At 34.4% G+C, this 22539-nt stretch overlaps 1 protein-coding gene across 8 annotated transcripts in view; it reads left to right on the top strand.

Annotated features, from left to right (window-relative positions):
• LRP1B (LDL receptor related protein 1B) overlaps window positions 1-22539 on the top strand; it is a 1853519-nt gene that overhangs the window by 838710 nt on the left and 992270 nt on the right. For 7 of the 8 annotated variants that reach the window (XM_032387847.1, XM_032388632.1, XM_032390176.1 and 4 more), the window contains 2 exons: window positions 14982-15101; window positions 18921-19049. In XM_032387847.1, coding sequence (XP_032243738.1) covers window positions 14982-15101; window positions 18921-19049 — 249 coding nt within the window. Of the gene's footprint in view, window positions 1-6432; window positions 7486-14981; window positions 15102-18920; window positions 19050-22539 lie in introns of those variants that run through there. The other variant, XM_032391776.1, reaches the window with a different exon arrangement.

The raw sequence follows: 22539 nt of genomic DNA on the forward strand, positions 1-22539 counted from the left end.
AGCCCTCCTACTAAATTTTTTTATTTTGGCTATTTTTATTTTCAAATCAGTATTTTCCATTTGATTTATTGTAATTTTCTTTGCAATAAGGTACTGTCAGGGGGCACCTGGGTGGCTCAGTTGTTAAAGCGTCTGTCTTTGGCTCAAGTCATGATCCTAGAGTCCTGGGATCGAGCCCCTCATCGGGCTCCCTGCTTGGCGGGAAGCCTGCTTTTCCCTCTCCCACTCCCCCTGCTTGTGTTCCATCTCTCTCTCTGTCTCTCTCTGTGAAATAAATAAATAAAATCTTAAAAAAATAAAAGAAATGTATAATAAGGTACTGTCAGGGCTGCCTTTACTTTTTTTTTTCCTTTTCTTTTTTCTACTTTTTTTTACTGTGGTAACATATACTGGACATCAAATTTACTATTTTAACCATATTTTAGTCTTCAATTCAGTGGCATTAAGTACATTCACATTGTTGTGCAACAATCACTACCACCCATATCCCGAATTTTTCAACTCTCCAAACTTGAAATTCCATACAAATTTAACAGTAAATCACCATCCCTTCCCCCAGCCCCTGGCAAGCACCATCCTACTTTGTCTCTATGAATTTGACTACTCTAGGTACCTCATCTAAGTGGAATCATACAATATTACTCTTTTTGTGACCTGTTTATTACACTGAGCATTATATCTTTGAGGTTTATCCATATTGGAACATGTGCCAGAATTTCCTTCCTTTTTTAAACTGAATAATATTCCATTTTATGTATATATCACATTTTTTTATCCATTCATCATCATGTAATGGTGATGTACATTTAGTTTGCTTTTATCTTCTGGTTATTTTGAAAGATCTACCATACACATGGGTGTACAAATAAATGTTCAAATCTCTGTTTCCAGTTATTTCGGGTATATATCCAGGAATAGAATTGCAGCATTATATGGTAATTCTATGTTTAACGTTCTAAGGAACCACCATACTGTTTTCCATAAGTGACTGTACCATTTTACATTCCTACCAGTAATACACAAGGTTCTAATTTCTCCACATCCTTGACAACACTTGTTATTTTCTGTTAGCTTGTTTTTTTAAAAGATTTTTTTTGTTTATTTGAGAGAGAGCAAGAGAGAAAGAGAGCACAAGCAAGGGGAGGAGCAGAGGAAGAGGAAGAAGCAGACTCCCCGCTGAGCACAGAGCCCAACGCAGGGCTCGATCCCAGGACCCTAAGATCATGACCCAAGCCTAAGTCAAACATTTATTTATTTATTTATTTATTTATTTATTTATTTATTTATTTTTAAAGATTTTATTTATTTTTTTGACAGAGAGAGACATAGCGAGAGCAGGAACACAAGCAGGGGGAGTGGGAGAGGGAGAAGCAGGCTTCCCGCAGAGCAGGGAGCCCGATGTGGGACTCGATCCCAGGACCCTGGGATCATGACCTGAGCCGAAGGCAGACGCTTAACGACTGAACCACCCAGGCGCCCTAAGTCAAACATTTAATAGACTAAGCCTCCCAGGTGCTCCTGTTAGCTTATTTTTTTTAATAACAGCCATTTAATGGGTGTGAAGGGTATCTCATTGGGTTTTGGTTTGCGTTTCTCTAATGATTAGTTATTTTGAACATCTTTTCATGTGACTATTGGCCATTTATTTATTTTCTTTGGAGAAATGTCTATTCAAGTTCTTTACCCATTTTTTAATTGGGGTGTTTGATTTCTCTTGTTGAGCTGTAGAAGTCTTTATAAATTACGGATATTAATCCCTTATCAGGTATATAATTTTAAAGTCTATTTCTATGTATTTTCTCCCATTCCATAGGTTGCCTTTTCACACTGATCGTCTCTTTCGATGTACAAAAGTTTTTAATTTTGATGAAGGCCATTCATCTGTTTTTCCTTTTGACACCTGCGCTATCACTATCATATTCTCTTCTTTAAGCTTTTGTTTTGTTTAGTTCTTTTAACATATTTACAATAGTTGCTTTGAAATCTTTGTCTGCTTACTTTCACATCTGGGCCCTCTGAAAGGCAATTTCTTTTACTTGTTTTTTTTTTTTGTTTTTTGTTTTTCCTCCTTGTGTAGGGGTCACAGGTCCCTGTTTCTTTGCATGTCTCATAATATTTTGGTTGAAAACTGGGAATTTTAGATAATATATTTTAACATCTCAGGAGACTATTCTTCTCTGTCCCTAACTGTAGTGATTGGTGGGGTGTGTTTGTTTTGCATGTTTCATTTTTTATTATTACCTTGACTGACTATTTCAGTGAAGCTTATTTCCCACAGAGTGTTCAGTCTCTGATGTCGCCCCGCATAGGGTATAGACCTGGTCATGTGCACGGTCACCCTGGGATGACAGTGGCTTTCTAAGGGCACTCTTTGATCGTCTATTTACCAGACCTATTAAGCTGTGTGCCTCAGTCGGTATCATCAGCAGTTTGCATGCACTAATTTTATTGTTTTTAAAAAAGGCATTTTGGCATAAATCTCTCCACAGTTTTACTCAATGAAATTTTGTCCATTTTTCAGAAGTAGACTTTGAACTTTGTTCCAACTCTAGAAAAGTTCTTCTTCTTAGCCATCCTTTTTCCCCAGTTTTAGCTGACCTATGTTTTAGATTGCTGTTCCAATGGAGCCATCATCTTTATCTTAATTAATTGCCACCAAAGTCTCCATTGTTTTTGACACCACCTTTAGGCTTGAACTTCCCAGTGCACTGTTCCAAATAAAACCAGTCCCCTTGGGAAGAATAACACAGCTCTTTGTTCTTCAAGCCTGCCATTCATCCTGGGCAGAATCTCTGCATCGCTCTGGAGCTGAAGATGGGAACACTGCGCCACTTTTCTCAGTTACAGCTCTGCTTTACTAGTGGCTTTCTAGGTGTGGGTGTGGTTGCCTTTGATTTTCTGGGTTTGGGACCTCTGCCTTGTGAATGATCTGGATGAAAGCAGTTGTAGCCCAGAATTCTTCATCTGTTCACCTTTTGAGTGTGTTACTCCCTTTTTTAATACTGTACCTATTGTTCTCCAGGTAAGAATTAGTCTAATTCAGTCTCTTCAGAGAATAAACCTCCAGTGTTCTGCTGCAAGGGTGAGGAAGTTTAGCTTTTCCTTTCAGCCAATCCTGTTTACGTCCCCACCCTATCTTATTTCCACTCCCACTCCTTTTGGGGCTATGAAGTGCCTTCAATTTTTGAGCCTGTCCAGAATTTTGGTGTTGTATACACTTGTGTTTTGGCTCTGTTCTGAGGACTTCCATGTTGTACAACTTGAGTTCAATTCATATCAAAGTTTTTTTTTTAAATAGCGCCCCCTGGAGTTTTGCAGTGCACAATCTATGTGCTTAGAATGCAGCAGCCTTGATCATCATTCTTCTCATCTCCTTCAGTCCTTAACTTAGAAGATTTTACTACCTAAGCCCTATAAAGGGCTAAGTTAGTGAACCCTCATTTATTGCTTCTTTGCATCTAAAGTTTTGTTGACATCCTTTGTCTGTTTTAGTCTTCTTTCTTATTCTCTTTCTTCTTGTGGGCTTGAGTCTTTCTTATCTTCATTTTATTGAGGATTTTGCAAAGTATAGAGGTGAATAAGAGTGCTTAATTGATGTGTTTAACACAGAGAGAACTTTCTGACCTGCTATGTGCCAGGCACTGTGTTGCATTTCCTTTGTTCATTCTCACAATGTTGAACCTGTGTTCAACATTACCAAAGTTATTGGTGCCTCCTACGGTCTGGGAATAATATAAGGATTTAAGAGGACAATATTTGTCCTTTACAGGGAAAAAAACCTCTACCTTCACTTTCCAAATAGATTTCGTCACAAGTACTTCTTATCTACTAAATATGCAGAAATTGCTAGAAGTTATGAATTCCCTGTACAAAGGATGTTTCTTTATTCATGCTGCCTCACCTCTTCTAACCCAATTGTTATTACTACCTCCATCTTATTATGTTTGTCTTACATAGGTGTGTAATACACTTATATAATTTATATGTATACTGTCCTTTCACTATATATTCATTTTTTACTCTTCTACCTCTAGACATGAAAAACCCCATTACTAGATATCTGCAATTTCTACTTAGTAATTGTATTTTTCCCTGGGACTTGTGGTAAATTTGCTTAATCTTTTTTGCCTTCAAGCGTAGTTTTCCATGGTTGCAATTAAATATATTGAACCAGGCAAAGACCTGATATTGGTTAGCTTATTATTAATAAATCTAGCATGCCATCCTTACTGTAAACTCAAATGCAAAACACTAAAACAAGATGTGTAAACCACAGAACAGTTTGGCTTCACCAATCCAATGCACCTAGAACTCTAAGCTTTCTCTCCCTTCTCTCTCCCTATACCGGTCCAAATCTCACCATTTATATGATACTCTACTAATTATAAAGCATGTTTACACTCACTGTGCCTTTTAGTATTCATAAAATCTTATCAAGACATTTTCTAGTTTGGAAGCTAAGGCTCAGAAAGGTTAAGAATCTAGTCAATAGTTAAATACCTGGTAAGAGATACCACAAATAGATATGTTTTCCACCTTTAAGAAGACTAAAGTGCATTTTAAGATAACATGTGTCCCCCATCTCTTTATATAAAGAAAAGATGGAAGTGAAAATTACTGGATTTTATTGGTGGAGATGTAGTTGATGATTTATAATGGCAATAATATAACTGCCAACCTATAATGTATTTACAATGTGTCAGACAACTAAGCACTTCTATTCAATCACTGTGTTTAAAACTCACACCATCCCTCTGAAGTTAGTGATGTCATTATCCTCATATTGTTCTAAGAAGAAAACTCCACGCAAGCATGTGTTGTTTTATCGTCTCATATCCTCTTATAGATAAAACTGAGGTAAACATTTTTTTGTTGTACAAATGCTGCAGATTATAGGTTAATTATTTAGCAAGATTTGTCAGTGGATATGGAGACCAAGTCTGTCTTTTCATAACATAAATGAATCACTTCTCATTTGATTGTGTCTTGGTACTAGATTTTAATATTCTATACAATAAAAACTTTAAAAGTTTTGCATATTGAGTTTTAGAATGCTGAATGCCATTTATAGTAAAGAGTTTCAAAAGAAATCAGAACCTAAAGTTGCTAAGTTGTTAGAAATGGTTTTATTTGAAGATCCAAAATAAACAGTTCTTTAGTCTGTGTTAGCCAATGAGTTGGGATAATTGGAACTGCTTTTCTGAGTAAACCCTTGGTTTGCAACATAACATAAAATGGGAAAATCTCTTAGCATTGGTGCAGTACACTCTCAAGTTGTTCATGTTACTTTGGTTTAGCTTTTGCTTATACATTTCAAAGCATATGTGTATACATTTCAAAGCATAACTCAAAGTTGTATTCCTGGTATAGATGGAGAAATATATGCGAAAACAGCATGAAAAGCAGAACAGTAAAATCCTTTTTCCAGACAGTAAATAAGAGAATAAAAGAATATGTGTGCAGAGAAGACATGCACTCTTAATCTTCCAATGTAGAAGTAATACAGATCATGTCCACACATGTTCTAGTGAGAATTAGTTATAAGGCCCTAACCAGGTGAAAGTAGAGCAAAGGTTACTCTGGCTGGATAACCGCTTCTTAGAAACATCTCAGCAGTATAGAGGGAAGAGTAAAAAAAAAAAATATATATATATATATATATATTTTAAATATATTATATAAGTATATAATTTATGTATAAATTTTATGTTATACATTAAAATTTATATATAAATTAAAAATATATATATTTTTACTTAATTTATTTTAGAGAGAGAGTATGTGAGAGCAAGGGGAGGGGTAAAGGGAGAAAGAATTCCAAGCAGACCCCCATGCCAAGCATGGAACCCAGTGCCAGGCTTGATCCCATGACCCGCCGGAGACCATGACCTGAGCTGAAAGCAAGAGTGCAACGCTCAACTGACTGAGCCACCCAGGCACCCTGTGAAAGTATTTATTAAACAGATAGCTATGTTTACCATATAAACTAGATGTGTTTCAGCAGGCAATTGTCTGATTAAATTATTTATTATCTATAAATGGAATAATATGCAACTACCAAAATGGATGTTGAAGGCACATGTACACACACACAAACATCATTAAAAAGAAAAAAAAAGTATAATCTGTTATAAACCCCAGACTCAATTCACAGAATATTTTCTCAGACCACATGAGAGCCTACAGCTTCCACCTCATAACAGTACATCTAAATTATAGAGAATTTTGCTTTTCCTTGTTGAAAGAGAGTAGATTCTTATGCAATATTAATATGAAAAATTAAAATTATAAAATAACAGTTTTTTCATGTCCATTTATTAAATAGACAAAACTCAGTAAGAAAACAAACAACCTAATAAAACAAACAACCTAATAAAAAGTGGGTGAAGTTTTGATCAGACACATCACCAAAAATATGTGAAAATATATGAAAAATATATAAAAATATATGAAAAGATGTTCAATATCATTAGTCATTAGGAAAAGCAAATTAAAACTACAATAAGGTACCATTCCATACCTAATAAAGTGACTAAAAATTAAAATTAAATTAAAAGCTGATGATAATTAGTATTGGGCAGAAGGCCAAGCAACTGGATGATTCATATATTGGTAGTGGAAATGCAAAGTGGAAAAGCTACTTGGGAAACCAATTTGATAGTTTCTTATAAAGTAAAACATCATTTTACCATATAAACCAGCAATCTCAGATTTACTCAAATGAAACGATAACCTGTATTTACCTGAATTTACATGTGAATGTTTATAGCAACTTTATTCGACTCTAAAAGTGACTTAAATATCTGTCACTTGTGAAATGGGTAAATAAACGGAGATACATTCATCCAATGGAATACTATTCAGCAATAAAATGGAGGGAACTACTGATAAGGTAATATGGCTGAGTCTCAAATACATTATGCTAACTAAAGATGCTACAGGCCGGATGATTCCATTTCTATCACATGTTGGAGAAGGCAGAACTATTGAGATGGAAAAAGACCAGTGAGTGCCAAATCTGGCAGTGGGGAAATGAACTGGCTATAGAGGGGCACGGGAAAATATCTTGGATCATGGTCCTGTTCTGTATCTTGGTGGTGCTATTGGAAAAACTGCATGTGTTTTTCAAAACTCACAGAACTCTACATAAAAGGAACAAATTTTGCTATATGTACATTTATACCATAACAACAAAAATAGAACTAAAAATGATAACTAAAAAAAATTGCCTTAATGTTGTATCTTTATATATGAGAACACACAAAAAAATTGAAGCCAGGACTGTGGTTTAGCACTAAGCAAAGAATTCTGAAGAAATCCACATTAGTAGTCATGAGAGGCAACCTAATCTCTGCAAGCCAGCTCACACTGCATTTTAGTAGGCCAAGGAAACAGGGGTGAGAGGATGAATGATGTGACACAAATTATCACCATTCTAAATATGTCAAGCATACGTCCTGCTGACAAGAGGGACTCTCTGGCATGGTAAGTAGCTGCATCAGCTTTTCAATCTCCAAGTATAAAAAGTGAGTGAAATACTTTAATGTGCTACATGAGAAAATTATTTTTTTTTTCCTTAGAACTATGATTATAGTTGTTGGTTAAAAGGCATTTTTGTATAAGCCAAATTCAAGGAGTGATTTGATTACTAAAATTGAGAATTAAACATTATCCCATTTTATAAAATAATGTCTCAGATAACTTATGTATTTAGAAAGTGCCTATATTTTTTGGTATTTCCAAAGAGTTCATAAAAGTTCTAATTTCTTCTCAGGGAGAAACATGTAACCCAGAAGCACATGAATAAAATAGCACAGTTGTGTTCTCAGTGTCCTGCTAAGTCCAATACATCAATGTGAATTGCGATCTATGTGAATTGTTCAATTATAGGTCATAAAGGCAGCCAGCATAACGCTATGGACTACACCTTGGATTGAACCAATAGCTACACATACAAGACTGCAAACAATAGTTCTCTGGCTTAGGGATATTTATATAAACTAAACTAATCAGGGGAGAAACCTCCTAATAGTAATAACTTGTGATTTTTGGAATCTGGTTATCTGCTTCAAATCGCCTTTTCTACTGTCCTGTTTTTACTCTGAGGCAGGTTAGCAAAATTTATCTCTATGTGTTTCCTAAATTATAAACCTGCAAATTTTGTGGAAATGTGTTCTAAATCCCAATGCTGTTAAAAGAGCATAACAACTCCTTAGGACTATGCAGATTAGCATAAGTATTTGGTAAAAATGTCTTGTTTGATTTATTAATTGGTCCGTGCTTATGTAGCAAATTAAATGTGCATGTACATTGCTTCAGAGAGTAGTATTTATATTTTATAGAAACCAGTTAGCCAGTAGAGAAAAAAATCTTCATTTCCTATGGTTAGTATTTCCCTGTTGGAGATTTTTCATTCAGGTCAAGATTTTAGGAGAATTTACCAAAAAATAAAAGTACCTCCACCAAAAGACATCGAACAATGCACAAGTGATTTGGGGGCAAAACTAGAACTATGTCATGTAACACCCATAATTAAAGGCATGAAGGAGAAAATCATTCTATTATAGAAAAAAAACATACCTCCAAGTTGCTTGAAACTTACATAAATTATGGCAAGAATACCGACAATAGATATAACTTAAATGGTAACAGAATAAAAAAAATAATAATACAAAGAATGACATGTGTCAGGCACTATTTTAAGAACTGTGCATAATTTACCTCATTTAAGCCTCCCAACAACCCTATGAGGTAGTTTCTATTATTTATCCCCATTTTAGAGATAAGGAAAAATAAGTATAGAGAGCTTAAATAATCTGCCCATCACCGTAATATTATGTAAAAACTACCCTGGTACCTCAGGGGTTGTATGCAACAAAAATCCAAATTTTCACTCATATCAACATCCAAATGGGTCATCAATGGATGCTTACTATTTCAGGCTTCTTCCAGTTTAGGCCTGTTGGCACAAAGTTCTATGAGTCTTCTGTTGGCTTCTTTGCATCCAGAGGGCTGACAAGTAAGTAAAGAGAGAGTAGGAGGTCATCAGAATGCTTTAGAGCCAAGGTCAGAAAGCGGCACCCACTAATTTTGCATATATTACATTATCTAGAAACCAGATATATGGCTCCAACCAAATGCAAGTCAACTGGGAAAATTAATCTTTTTACTTGCTCAGGAAGAGGAAACAGGATTGGTGAACATTGGCTGTTTTTTGCCACACTCACATAGCCTGAAATTAGTAACACCAGGGTTGGAGCCTAGGTACTCTAGCTCCAGTGCTTAAGGCCTTAATTATAATACTGTGCTATGATTTAGAAAAAAGAAACAAAGCGGTGAAAGAGATATGAGGTTTAGTATGAAATAATTTTCTATCCTTCTAGAATCCCTGTTGCTATTTATTAGTAATACAAATCTAGAAATATATTTCTTGAATCTATTTCTTAGAAGCTTGGTGCCTCAAAGTTATCCATTACTTGTAAGATGTCCGCTTGCATTTGATAGAGAAGATATATTCAAATTTTTATAATCTCTTATACAACTTTGAAAAAAAGCATAAAAAAGATTCCTTAAATACCACAGAATGGAGTGGGTCTGTGTTAGGAGAGTCCCCATCAGTTGAATTAGATTTGATTCCTGAAATAATAGCTCCTCTCCTTTCGTTAAAAAAAGACACTTTTATAATAATGCTGAGAAATACAGATCAAATACCATATTACATATCTGGATTCAGGGGCCCCTGGGTGGCTCAGGTGGTTAGGTGTCTACCTTTGGCTCAGGTCATGATCCCAGGGTCCTAGGATGAGCCCCAGCTCCCGGCTCAGCGGGGAGCCTGCTTCTCCCTCTCCTGCTCTGCCTGCTTGTGTTTTCTCTCTCTCCCTCTCTCATTCTGTCAAATAAATAAAATTAAAAAAAAAAAACATATCTGGATTCAAGCTTGCGTATTTCATTACCTTAGATGCTAGTGGTCTTCCTACTTCAACCTAAGATCCAAACCAATGATAATGTTACATGAACCAATGAGCATGCTTCATGTAAAGCACTCTATGAAGACTGATAATTGAAGTACAGAATTTCTGTTCTACCCAAATAAGCTTTCTAACAAAATTAATCTGTTGCATTTTTAATTATCTACATAAGCATTATAGTGTTGCATGTAATTAAGCATAAATGGTAAGCAGCTCAAATAGATAACATTACAGTAATTAGTATTGCTTTCCCAGAGTTAAGTCAAATTTTAAATTTTCTTTTTCATGTTGTTAGTTCTTCAAAATTCTTCATGATCTGTTAGAAGAATCACTAGTTACCATTGCACCTGATATCATGCTTTCAATCTCTTTGCACATACACACGAGCTCTCATTTGATGAATCACAAGCTGAGTTGCCCTTTTCTCTTTTGCTATTTTCAACCACTAGACCCCACCTAACACTCTAAACCATGTGTGAGGTCCAGTCTTTCATACCCAGTTTTCCCCCATTTTCTCTCATTTTTCCTTAATTCTCCCCAACACTATCCCCATGTTGGTAACTATTCTTAGCAGGCATATTCCAGATATTTCAAGACTGGAGAGAGCAGAAAGATGAAACCAATGGTCTGTGGATTTTGTACTTTGAATTGAGAGGGAAAACAAGGAATTGGGCTATAGAAATTAAATGGAAAAAAAAAAATACATTTAAGGTACTGAGATAACATGCCTGCCTTAAGGTACAGATTAAATAAATTAGGTCAAACCCCTACCTTTATTCTCTTTATCTCATAATATATTTAATTCTTTTCTATGAGAAACCTTTCCTATTTCCTTTTTCTGTCCCAACCCCTTACTACTACATTTATCTCTATCCTCTCTGTTCCACTGAAACCTTTTTTAAGGGTCTTAATTGATCCTATTATAAAATGCAATGCATTTTTTAGGTTTCATCCAGAAATATTTCCTAAGGATTTAACATTTATTGCTCTAGTTACTTCCATGAACTCTTCTTCCTCCTTAGATTTTGTGAAGCTTTTCAGCTTCTCCCATCTATATATTTGATTATTTCTCGGTTTTCTTTGTTGATGGTTCTTCTGCTTGCCTGTCACATAAAAAAGTTCTTTGGGGTTTATTTGTATTATAAATATTCCTTATAAGGAATGATTCTTTCCTTTTCAGGCTTTAATTACCCACTTTACATCTGTGACTTCCAAAGCTACATCTCCAGTCCAGACTTCTCTTCTTAGAAAGACTCAAATTCTCAACTCTCTCCTGGCCATTCTTGTCAACATTTGAAACTAAACTGTCAAAGGCAAACTTAGTATTTTCCCCCAAACTTCTAGTCCTCCTGTTATTCTTAATTCATTTTCTTGGTACTATTAACTCACTGTCATTATGCTTTCACCAAGTGTTTGGCCATCCATTCATCTAAATCTTCATACTTGTGCCTTTGCCATGTCTAGTCTTTTAGATAGCTTTTCTTCCTTACAATATTTCACTCATCTTTCTCCCTGCTATTAGGTACTAACTAACACTTTGGTCCTCAATTACTAGCAATGACTCTCATTATCAAAACAGAAAAGTCTACTTAATCAAAGAATTAATCCGCCTTGATTTGGCCCCAAACAATTCCAGCCCCATTTCCTGCCACATCAAACACTGTGGTTTAGCCACACAGTTATTTATCATTGTCTGTATTTCTTGTATGCTTTCCTGTCTTTTAATTTATTTTCTCATATTGTCTTCTTTATCTGGAATGCACTCTCATAAATTTTGTCTACCGAACTCTTCTTATCTTTTAAATTTCAGCTTAAATTAAACTTTTTTCACAACTGTTTTCCATATTATCTATGCTCTTTTTCAGTCTCTGGAGGATTCCTTCTCTTTCCATCTCATGTCACTTGTATTTTTATTTAGCATATGAATTTTTCTACTTTGAATTATGACCGTTGTTTACATTGTTATCCTTCCCACCTAACCCCACCCACTTCCACACTCATGTTGTTAATTCCTTAATTTGTCTAAAGTAATTTTGCATGTGTAGAACCCCAGCAGAGTGTTTAGCATTGACTAGGTGCTCAATCAAAATTGAACTAAAGTAGCATATATATTCAAGGCACTTTTGGACTGATTCCACCATAATCAAACAAGATTTGACAACTCAATTACCTAATTTGAAGATGTAAATGAACTATCTTTAGGACCTACTTTAATTTAATGGACTAGAAATGACACCTGAGAGTGTTAATCCTCATCCTAGAGTTAATATTTCATTGATTCATTCATCCTATAAAAATTATAAAACACCTGATCTATAGCACACTACTAAACCTAGAATGAAAAATAAAAATAAAATACACTATGTTTCTAACCATCACCATATTGTACATTGGGAATTAGAGGCATTATTAAAAACATAGGCTCTGTAGGCAGACTGACCTTGTTTTGAATGGCAACTCTGTCATATATTTTTGCTATATAATGTTGGGATAATTATTAACCATCAGTTCCCTCATCTGTAAAATGTAAATTACAATAATATCTGCAAGTTTGACTGTTATGGGGTTTCAAAGAGATTGCATATTTAAAGAACTTGATATATGTTAGGTTTATAATTTGTAGCTATAGATACTAGTGAGGGAAACTAAAATGTAAGTAACTACCATAAAGCAAAACAAAAATGCCCTAATTTCCAAGGAACCATTTAGTCTGTATTTTTTATTAATAATGTATTTTTACAGACCAAGTTACTGGTCTTTGTACATTACATAAATATTAACATTGTATTAGCATATAATTAATGATGAGCCAAAATTCAAGCCCACAAATCAGATATAGTTGATCAGCATATTGGTTGAATCTATGTCAAAGAAACAGAAATTTTTCTGGGTATTTCAAGGAGAAAGAAATTTAATATAAAGTATTGATTGTAATAAGAGCAGTGAAAATTAGAAGTTTACAAGAGCACACCTAGCTTTCAAGTTATGGTACTAGTAGTTATGTTCCAGTGAAGGGGACGCCATGATACTTGATGAATACACCAGTAACAAATTGATAGACAAGAGACAAAGACCATCATTTCTGCCTCGAGGCACTCCAACCTTACGTGGTTGACTAGAATGGAAAGAACCCTGCAAAGGGGACTGTGAAAAAGGGAACCTCAAGAGTGTAGACCTCTGAAAGCAACGACATGAATGTGTATCAGAAAGTAGTTAACTGTCAAATAACTGCTGATAGGTCAAGTAAGATGAGGACTGAAAAAAGGTCATTGCACTTATCAACACCAAGGTCACTGAAAACATTTATGTAAGCAGTTTCTGTGGAGCAGTGGAAGTGAAAGCTCGATGCAGTGGGTTTAATATAGAAACAGAGGAGAAGAACAAGGGTATGGGTTATTTTTGTAAGTTTTATTATTCAGAGGAACAGAGAAATTGGGCAAAGGTGACAAGTAGAGGAAATGAGGTCAGGGTTTTTGCTTTTAAGTTGGGGAAAAGTTAAGAGCATGTTTGATGCTGAAAAAGAGCTAATACAGGGGTCAGAAAACTTTCTGTAGGGGCTATAGTAAATACTTCAGGCCTTGGGGCTTATAGGTCTCTGAGGCAATGAGTCACCTATGCTTTTGTAGTGTAAAAGCAGCCATGGGCAATATGTAAACAAATGGGCATGACTGTATTCCAAAAATTTTTAATTGTCAAAAAGAGATGGGTTCTTGTTTGATCTAGTATCAATTATTTTAAAAAAATGATAATGAGAGGAAGCAAAGAAGAGCTGAGGTGATATCCTTGAATAGGTGAGAGGGCATAGGATTCGTGCACAGGGATTGGAGTTAGGCTTTGATTATGAATTCAACCAAGTTTGAAAAGCAAGGACAAGCATATGCAGTGGTAGGTAAATGTGAAGCATAAATCTGTGGAAAATCTCTTTTATTGCTTCATTTATCTCAGGAAAAGTAGGAAGCAAGATCATAATATGTGAGAGACCATTAGGAAAAAGATTTGGGGTTTTAAGAAGGGAAGATGCATGAAATAATTGCATGAAAGAGTTGAAAAATAATTGGGCTAAGAACATACTTTAGATAGTAAACTAGCAAATTTTCAATTTGGAATGTTCTAGCTGTTCTTTTCCATGATATTTTTTTTATGGATATTTTTTATGATATTTTTTTTTCTGAAGCATCAGCTAAACTTGTAGCATTATCAACATATTTTGAATCATATGACCTTAGTCTTCAAAGATCTTATTTTTCTCCCCAGGGGAAAAAAGAGATTGCTGCAATCCATTAATACCTCTATTTTCAGACAGCAAAATCAGTCACACATTTTATCCATATATTTTTCTAGTTTAGCAAATCTTATTCTTGTTAGAAATTATTTGTGCAATGAATATGTTTCTGTCACTTCATCTCTGTTTCATGCATTTATCATATTGAATTCTAATCTACTCTGAGGGTTTGCTAACTTTTGCTTCAATGATGTATTTGCTCTGAAAGAGTTCAGATATAATGAAATATATTATGTCCAGTATTTGTCTAATAGTTTGTCACCAATGAAAGATAAATTATTGAAATGGAATATATTCACATTGATTGCTACGAAGGTTACACATGGATTATAAATCAAAACAAGTCCTTAAAAGATAGAAAATCAATTAATGTGTCAGGTAAGAAATGCATAAATGTTGAAATCAACCACTGAGTTGACATTTTTCCTCTTGAAATAATTTAATTTACCAGAATTTGAAAAGATTTGTGACTTTGAACATACATAATAAGCTAAAAGTGGAAGACCGAACATCTGAAATTTTGTTAACAATACTTCAAACAAATACAAGCCAACATATTTTAGAGGGAATAGTTGTTTGTTTTCTCAACCAATCACAGAAATATTCAAGGAGACCAATCAGAACTATATTCTTGTGGTTATGCCCTGAGTAAATATTAACAATATTTAAATTTAAATAGGACGCATGTGTGCACAGTTATCTTGACTAGTGTCTTTGTTTTTCTTCTCCAGAACTATTACCTAATTGCCAGCAGTTGAATTGTCAGTATAGATGTGCAATGGTCAGAAATAGTACAAGATGTTACTGTGAGGATGGATTTGAAGTAAAAGAAGATGGAAAAAGTTGTAGAGGTAAGTATGACATATGATTCTATTCATTTTTTTTTTTTTTTACAAAAGCTTAGTTAACAAATTAATCAAGTATCTTTGAGCACCTACCATATGCTTCACACAGTGTTTATACTAACATTTTTTTGTTTCTTGAGATTTAAAAGATGATACTACTACATAAGTCATACACATAAACATAAGAGATACGCATTTTTACCAATCAGTTTTCAATTCAGATTTCAATAATGTCAAATATGGGAAATGTCAACAATGGGAAGTGGTTTGGGTTAACAATGAAATCACTGGATTTAACGGTTTTAACTTCCTAGATGTTTTCTACCAGTTACACAGCTGCAGGGTAATAGACATTTGTTATTAACTAAGTTGGGTTAATAATATCATGCAATGTTCTTTTCCATTTTTCCATTTTTTGCATTGGTAATTCTGGCAGTTGGCATTTTACCAACAGCAATAATGAACATAAACATATTTATCTGTATTTTTAATGTCTTAATTCTTGCTTTTGTGAATGTTCCACAGCACATGTTTACTCTCTGAAATGACTCCACTCTGCCATACTGAACAATTCTAGGTTACTTCTTCATTCTATTAACTTCTGTTATATATATATGTTAGTGTATGTATATAAATCTGATATATCCTTACATCATTTTATATAGCATTTAGAATCTATATATAGAAAGCATAAAATATAGAATCTATATATAAAATCAAAGAATATCTGCATTGCTAGAGCCACTAATAAACAGACTATTTTACAAAAAAAAAATTGGTACTTTGCCAATTGCTTTAAACCTTTGCTTTAATATTATCACTTTTACCTAGAAACAGAATCTTAAAGTTGAAAGAGTCCTCGGAGAGAATATTGTTCAAAATTCTAGTGACAGAAGTGAGAGAAGCGAGACCCTGAGAAATTAAGTGATTTACTTAAGTCCTACACATCTTCTTAGCAATAGAATTGGGACTAACGCTCAGGTCTGCAGAGTCCACTTATTCTTGTCTTGGAGAGGTTCACTGCTTTTTAATGTACATCTGGGGCTTGAATTTTTCATTTGTTATTTGTTTGTTTTCTGCATAATACAAATATTATAGGAACATTTATTATTAAATGTTAGTTATACTCGGAGACTATTTAATCTGACAATAGGTGGACGAAACTGGTATACTTATTTGACTCACACCAACTTTAAACCAACATTTAAAAATCAGAACATTGCACACAAAAGTTCAGACTATCTGAAAAAAAATCAGAAGATCTGGCAACATTAGACACCTTATAAGCACAAAAGTCAGCCGTATATGAATAGTACTTCTGCATGCATGCACACATGCATGCAATTTCCAGTTCAAAACAGCTCTTTTCATTCACACAGGGGAGGTTAATATACCTATACAGCATCTTTACCCTTTTGCTACAACTGAGTCCTATAGTAGTCAGGATTTTCAGCTCCTTTTGCATGGATCTCTTTCTCCTCAACCTCCTAATTGGATCCATAAAAATAACCATAATCAATATCTTCTTTTGAACATTAATAAGGAATTACACATCAATCAGTATGGAAGGTCACAACTGAAAGAGGAGCTCTTTTTACTTTCTCTGAGCCCCTGGATGGCCAGATACGAGCATCATTTATGCTTTCCTGAAGCCATATATCCAGGGTATTTTCTGTCCTTAGAGCGAGAAAGAAGGCAGCATTATAAGTAATGACATGCCTATTCCTTTGCGGCCAATTTTGTGGAGTTACATGAATGTCATAGCAGTGCATTCTGGCTAAAAAGAACAAAAAAAAATCATTACTCATATTGCTCTCCTGGATAGCATAATCATGTCAGAAAAGCTAAAATAAGAATCAATAAAATTAAGGTTGAAAAAAATCTGTGAAAATGGAGAAGAATCATTTCTGCCACTAGGGGCTGGATTTTACCAAATACAAGATTTAATTTCTTTCATTATCACTGTAAACTTAGCTTCAAAAACTATTCTTTTTATTCCCAAAGCAACTTACTTCAAACAAACCATCCACGAATGCAAGCTGTTATATGAAGCCAAAGAAATCTGAGAAAAGTGTAAATTAATGCCATACAAATGCATAGTTTCCCAATTTAAATGGCTCCTTAACTACTCAGGAATATTTTTGCTTTTCCTTAGTAAACTCTTTTCTTAGCGTGGTGTTCAGAGAGTGGGCTGAGAGTTCCCACCCTTTAATCATGCCTTTGGTCTTTCTGGTGAGGAGCCTCTCCATCCTGACATTATCTAGTGGCCCCACCCTGAGTCACCTCATGGGCATAGACTAAGGTATATTCCAAAACGGCTCATAAATAACAAAAGACACTTTTATTGCTCAGAAAATTGCAAGGGCTTTAGGAACTCTGTGCCAGAAACTGAGGATAAAGACCAAATACATATTTTTATTATAGCACTTATTCTTATTTTAGTATAGCACCATTCATTTCCATCTATCCAGTCTTCACATGTTGTCTCTTCTGGTTCTTAAACATTTCAGTCCATTCTCTCTTCTCCATCTGCACTACCACTGACTTAGTTCAAAATATGATGGCATTAAAATACAGTTTCTCTTGTGAAATTAGCACATAACTAATTTTCCAGGATCTCTTCTCTACTTTCACCAATCTATTTTTGTGTTTGTGTTTATTTAGGTTTAAAATATAAAGTTGATTATATAGCTCATCTAATTAATGTTTTCCCAATGCCTATGTATAATGTACAACCCTTTACTTTAGCATACAAATTACTTCATTATCTGGCCCCAAAACTACTTTCCCAGTGCCATCTTTTATCTTTCCCCCTTATCTGCCCTTATTCCACTTGACCCCTTATACTTCTTTGAAATCCCTACTATGTCATACCAATATCATTTCACATGCTATTTTAACTGGAATGCCCCTTTCCATCTTATCCCTTCTTATTGAATCTGAGAAAATCCAAATCATCCTTTAAATCCAAGTCAGTATGCAGCCTTCACTTAATATTCTCCCTCTGATTCCAAGCAGGTTCACTTCTCTGTGTTTCTGTCGTAACCAGAGTATGCCTCTATTATAAGGAAATGCATAGAATTAAATTTATATTTCACTAGACTTGTTTCACTTAGAGGTAGGAACCATGTGTTATCAATGTTTTTCTTTCTTCAGGGATTAATATAGTTCATGGTACACAGGACAGACTGAATATACATTTGTCCAAGTTAGTAGCTGACGTATTTTTTTATTTGTCTGGTTGGTTAAAAATCATTAAGTACTTGCTATTTATAGAGATTTGAACAAGACGCAGGAGGAAGGAGAGAGAGGATGTAAGGAATAGAAGTAGGACCATAGATATTAAAATAAAATTTAATAGGAAATATTTCTTTTTGACTAGCGCTTAATAGTTTTTGATCTAGTGAAGATGGTTTGCGTAGCTGGGCTCAGAACTCTTTATCTGTTCATTGAAAACCATGTTACCAGACTAATTCTTTGTTAAAATAGTGAAAAAGTCATAAACACTAGAACCATTCAACAAATATTCTTTGGAGTACATTTTACATCTTTGCAAAAATATCCAAGGACTTCTAGCCTTAATACTATCTTTTAAAATCAAAGATTAGATACTAAGTTCTATCTTTTATCTCTGTTAACTATTAAAGCAATGTTGAATATTGACCTTCACTTAGTGTGGTTTTGAAAAGTCTTACTGCACTTGGTTCTTCCTTTCTAAAATAATTATCTATTTCCAAAATTTGAAAAAAAAAAGTTTTCTTCTAGGAGAAAAAAAAATGCCCAGCAATAAATTCTGCTTAGAAATGATGCCCATTTTCCTTGTAGATCAAGATGAATGTGCTATTTATGGTGCATGCAGCCAGACCTGCATAAATACATATGGATCCTATGCCTGCAGTTGTGTGGAGGGCTACATAATGCAGCCAGACAACAGATCTTGCAAAGCCAAAAATGGTAAGTTATCATTTTTTTTGTCCTTTTAGAATTTCTTATTTCCTTTTTGCAGTCCCTTTTCACTAGAAATATAGTCGAGTACCATGGACTTGGAAGAAATAGATTTTTCCTTCATTTTAATTCACTGATCCATACCTAAAAATCCAGAGCAGTTATTTCAGTTGTCACTGATCATTACAAAACTACTTCCATTACAGGAAGTTTCTAGTTTTGGAAAACCTGTCCAAAAGAAATGGATTAATTGATTTGAATTTCCCATCTCTCTCTGGACAATGCAATAGATTCCTAACTGGTTTCTTTGAGCTCCTGCTTTCCCACCAAAATTCATACTCAGCATAATAAAGTTACCTGCTAAAATGTAAACCAAATCATATCATTCTCTTGCTTAAAATCTCCCAGTTGCTTTCACTCATCTTAAGAATAAAATCCAAACTTCTCACAACACATGTAAGGACCTAAAGCTGTGGTATCATTTACCTTTCTGATCTCACTTCCTGCTACTCTCTGTTCACCACTTACCAGCCATACTGGTTTCCATTGCTCTTATCTTGATGTCTTTCCTCTTGCTGTTTTATTTGCCTACAGTGCTTTTCCCTGTGATATTCACATTCTCATCATTCAAATCTTAGCTAAAACAGCAACATTCAGAATAACCTTCGCTGACCATTCTGCTTAATGGTGTCTCCATCGCTATCTTATTTCCCAATTTTATTTATTTATGAATTCCTACTCAATCACTATATGATTTCCACTTTTGTTTTCTTTATATCCCTACCTTTTAAAATGAACTCATTATGTATTTGCTTATCATCTGATTTCTCCAGAATAATGGAATTGTTATGAGAGTATGGAACTTGTCAGTTTTGTTTATTGTTATTTACTGAGATCTGATCATAGCCTGGAACACATAGCTACTCGATGAATATTTGTGGAAGCAAGAAAAGCAGGAGGGAAGGAAGGGAACAAGGGAAGAAAATAAAAGAAGGAATGAACTTCTCTTTCTGGTTAAAATTACTAAAATGAACGTTCCACTTTTAAGTGTTTGAATTTCGTGTTTCAACCCTGTCTTCCTTTTACCTTGTCCCTGCAAATAAAGCCTATAGTTTCTACACAGCATTCAGCCTACAGTAAACACTCAGTAAGTATTGATGGTTTGCTAATGAAATAGCCTTGAGATGTGCTAGTAACAATAGGATAAAGCTAATTTTTTTGTGGGCTGAATTAAGAATAGTGCAAAGAGATATTGTATATACTATTCCATCTAGCTTCTTCTGACTTTTCTCAAATCTGGTTTCATTTTATGGCTTTTCAAATTATGCTGTTTTGATAAATTAATTGAACGTCCCCCACCCCCTTTTATTAGCGATTAGAAAATTAGGCATGGGATGGGATTCTCTTTTTTGAAGCCAGATTGAGCAAAGCATTGGATTTGCTCAGCAAGCTGCCACAGCTATCTCCCTTTACAACATAACCTCATGCTATACTTTCAACAATTTCCCTGAGATAGTGTGTTTAATTATTTACAAAACATATTTGTATACCAAATTAAAAAAGAAACTCTTCTACATCTTAGTTTATATCTTTGAATTACTGACTCAGTATATGAAGCCCTACTTATGTTTCAGGGGCAATCTGTGAGAAAATTTAAGTCAAATTGTATGTTCTTTTTCCCTACCACTGAGAGTTCTGATTTAAAATATTGATGGGCTAAAGAAGTAGAAGGCTTGTTCTTTGCTGTTTCTATTGATCCACACAATATCGCTGTGGCTATATAGGGAGGGTATAATGTGATAAACCCTATACAGAGGCACTTCCTCTCTTTCTACACAGAGAAGGTATCTGCCAATAACAGAGTGTAACCAGAGAGGGACGGTACATGATAATGTAATGCATGTAATGCTGAATCAAGGAGATTTGATGACTCTAGAACTGATAACAGAACATATAAAAGCCTCTACCTGTTGGTGGTTGGCTTGATGACAGTATTGGCCTACAGAGTTTAAAAAATACAGGTTTTATGGGAATGTTCCTGGGGTTTGTGGTTTTAGAAAAATGAGCTGCTGGTAATGCAGTAAATGGCAAAAGTCTAAAACATATACTGACTAGTTCTAAGGGTCACTTGGATATTTGAACCAATGTATTTGTACAAATTCACAAGAAAAACTATCAGTTTTGTTTTAGCTGTCTCAAATTGATAACAAATGAACCAGAGGATATTTTGGCTTCAGTTATATGTAAAGTTTTATTTAATGCATCAGCCTTACATTTTTGTGGAGATTTTATCATACTATAGTGTTGCCATAACTGATGGGTGCTAGAAAAGTGTTTTAAATTAAAGTACATTTGTCTTAAGGCTTTGCCATTCCCCTTTTCCATTACCTGGCTGCTTAGATTGGTCCCACTTTTTTCTTCCTCTATAATCCTATCCTACTGGCCTCTAGAACCTAACTTTTTCTTCAAGTCAAGCCAGAGTTCCAGGCATCTCAGAAGTTGGGAGTGTAGGAAACTATGGGAGATTAGAATGGCTAGCCCAGAACAGTGGATGTGTGTAAAAGATCTATAGGCTTTAGAAAAACAGAAAAAAAAAAAGAACAAAAGAAAGAAAGAAATATCAAACCCAAAGGATACAATGGGAAGCTAGTACTAGACTCAAGAGGAGAGTTCTGCAAAGTTCTTACTAGATGATAGATGGGAAAATAAAAAGGGTCTTAGGAGAAGTTGTCTTGTATGTGAAGGCAGAGAGAGGCAGAGTCAATTGGCTAGGAAGCTGCTTATAAATTTCAACACAGAATAATATCATAGTTACTCCCCAACTGTTCACCCTAAACTTGCCTGTTGGATCAATGTAACAATTGATAGTAATTAGGTAAATTAATCTAAGTTAAATGATTATCCCTCCTTTGTAACATAATGTCTAAATCCAAATAAAATTCACAAGCCTTAAGAGTACCTTTAAGAAATAACTCTAATAAGGGGGTGGATTTTAGACCCTGTGGCAGATGGGGAAAGAAATTAATGTAAGGCAGGAGGCCTTTTCATTCCTGTTAATTCATGCAATGCAGACAAATTCTTTTCTTTTCTACCCTTCGTAAGATTGACCTGACTACTGAAATGTAGAATCAATCATTCAGGGTTGGGAGGAACTCAAAGGTAATCTAGTCCAACTATCCATTTGATATCAAAATAAATAATTTCCAAATGGAAGAAAATTTAAAATGTACATTTAAAAATAATTTTAAATAGTACTTGGTAGTACCGTGTAAGAGGAGACATACTGGAATATGAATGTCATAGTGGAGTGTTTGTAACTGGAATAGGACACGCATTAAAGCTAATAATTTTTGAATTAAACATTAGTATTTCTCATTTGAAAAGAATGTTTTAAAAATAATTATTAAAATATCTATATGTATCCAGTAAAACTTCCTCTCTCTCTCTATATATATGTATATATATATATATATATATATTTTTTTTTTTTTTTTTTTTT

The sequence above is a fragment of the Phoca vitulina genome, unplaced genomic scaffold (assembly GCF_004348235.1).
Source record: "Phoca vitulina isolate PV1807 unplaced genomic scaffold, GSC_HSeal_1.0 scaffold1, whole genome shotgun sequence".
Classification (NCBI taxonomy): domain Eukaryota; kingdom Metazoa; phylum Chordata; class Mammalia; order Carnivora; family Phocidae; genus Phoca; species Phoca vitulina.